Source organism: Cebus imitator, unplaced genomic scaffold (genome assembly GCF_001604975.1).
Source record: "Cebus imitator isolate Cc_AM_T3 unplaced genomic scaffold, Cebus_imitator-1.0 Scaffold31, whole genome shotgun sequence".
Taxonomy (NCBI): Eukaryota; Metazoa; Chordata; class Mammalia; order Primates; family Cebidae; genus Cebus; species Cebus imitator.
The window spans coordinates 3,458,112-3,460,150 of NW_016107346.1; the positions used below are offsets into that span (position 1 = coordinate 3,458,112).

The 2,039-nt window shown below is 45.7% G+C and overlaps 1 protein-coding gene across 15 annotated transcripts in view; it reads right to left on the minus strand.

Moving 5' to 3' along the window:
• PLCB4 (phospholipase C beta 4) overlaps positions 1–2,039 on the minus strand; it is a 395,299-nt gene that overhangs the window by 10,728 nt on the left and 382,532 nt on the right. For all 15 annotated transcript variants that reach the window (XM_017523965.2, XM_037736898.1, XM_017523963.2 and 12 more), the window contains one exon: positions 1,621–1,722. In XM_017523965.2, coding sequence (XP_017379454.2) covers positions 1,621–1,722 — 102 coding nt within the window. The remainder of the gene's footprint in view (positions 1–1,620; positions 1,723–2,039) is intronic.

Here is a 2,039-nt window from a genome sequence, read left to right on the forward strand (position 1 = left end):
GGTGGAGTCTTGCTCTGTCACCCAGGCTGGATGGCAGTGGTGCAATCTCAGCCCACTGCAATCTCTGCCTCCCAGGTTCAAGTGATTCTCCTGCCTCAGCCTCTTGAGTAGCTGGGATTACAGGCATGTGCCACCATACCCAGCTAATGTTTTGTATTTTTAGTAGAGATAGTGTTTTACCATGTTGGTCAAGATGGTCCCAAACTGCTGACCTCAGATGATCCCCCCACCTCAGCGTCCCAAAGTGCTGTGTGAGCCACGGTGCCTGGCCTACAGTTTTTCTCTGAGACATGGACTTTGGCCAAAAGACTGCCTTCTAGCTAGGTATTATTCCTGCAAAAGAAGTAACCTCTCTATCCCTAACTGCTGGTGGCCTAACCCAGTCTCTTGGTTAAGGAGCTGACAGCATTTTTATTCTCAGAGGTTTCCGGAGGTAGATGATGGGCAGCACAGGTGATTGCTGGAAATTAAGTGCCTATCCCTTGGGTAAAATGACTATTGACAGCTCCTCAGATCCCCTTTACCAGATGTGTCTAAAGAGCTTGCACCTGGCACCTTCTCTGGAGTCACACAAACCTTCCCCCCAATCTCAGGCAGCCAATAACTGCGTAATACAGAAACACAAAAGCCAGGTACTCTTGCTTCAAAGAGGGAAAGACCTGTGGTGCGATTTTTTACTTGAGGCTATAGGGACTCTAGGTGAAACCACATCCTTGCTTAGGGCCTGCCCTGGGCCTTTCTGCTTCCTCACTCCCTTTCTCTGAAGGTCCTTTACTTGGTAAATCACAAGCACCTAAATTCCTACCTTGATCTGCTTCTAAAGCCTCACCTAACATAGGACAAATGAGACAAATGGGGTGGGGGCTTTAAAGATGATCCCAAGTGAAGGACTACTGAAGAAGACCGCCCTCCTGACTGCTGCTGCTATTCAGAACTGGCCCATCCAAGCAGACTAACACCTGAGCAAGGGAGAGGCCTGCAGAATGACCCAATGGAACCTGGGAAGGGTGCTTCAGAATTATATTGATTATAGGCCGGGTACAGTGGCTCAAGCCTGCCATCCCAGCACTTTGGGAGGCCGAGGTGGGTGGATCACTTCAGGTCAAGAGTTCAAGACCAGCCTGGCCAACATAGTGAAAACCCATCTCTACTAAAAATAGAAAAATTAGCCAGGTGTAATAGTGCGTGCCTGTAATTCCAGCTACTCGGGAGGCTGAGGCAGGAGAACCCGGGAGTCGGAGGTTGCAGTGAGTCGAGATTGCGCCACTGCACTCCAGCCTGGGTGACTCAAAAAAAAAATAAGCAAAATAAATAAATAAATAAATAAATAAATAAGGAATTATATTGATTATGTCATATTTTATACAACTTTGTAAAGAAGCACATATATATTGAATGTAAACTAATTTTACTGGTGGCAGTATGCAACCAGAAAATGTAGACAATTGTACTACAGTGATAATAACAGATCTTCATTGTAGTTACAATAGCAAGATTTCTAGTTAAAAGCCACAAGTGCTTTTACGTCTCAGATGGGTGTATGTGTACACATGTAAACATAGTCGAGACAGTGTCCTCAAGTCAACGCCACATTCCTGCAGCAAGCACTCTCAGACTTACCTTTCCCGTTCTGCTTTATTCTTGATAGATTTATCTTGGCTGATGGCTTTGCTATTTTCCATAGAAATCTTAGCCTGGTGTGCTCGCATTTCCTTGCTTTCCCTATGCATTAAACACAAGAAAACAAACAGGGAGGGGGGATGGAGAGTTACTGTTTAAGGGGCAGAGAGATTCACCTGGGAAAGATGAAAAAGTTCTGGAGGTGGATGGTAGTGACGGGTACAAAACAGTGTGAATGTCCTTAATGGTTACAATATTAAAGTTTACATTTTATATGTACATATAGACAGTTTAAAAATGAAAAGAAAAGGCCGGGCGCGGTGGCTCAAGCCTGTAATCCCAGCACTTTGGGAGGCCGAGGCGGGTGGATCACGAGGTCAAGAGATCGAGACCATCCTGGTCAACATGGTGAAACCCCG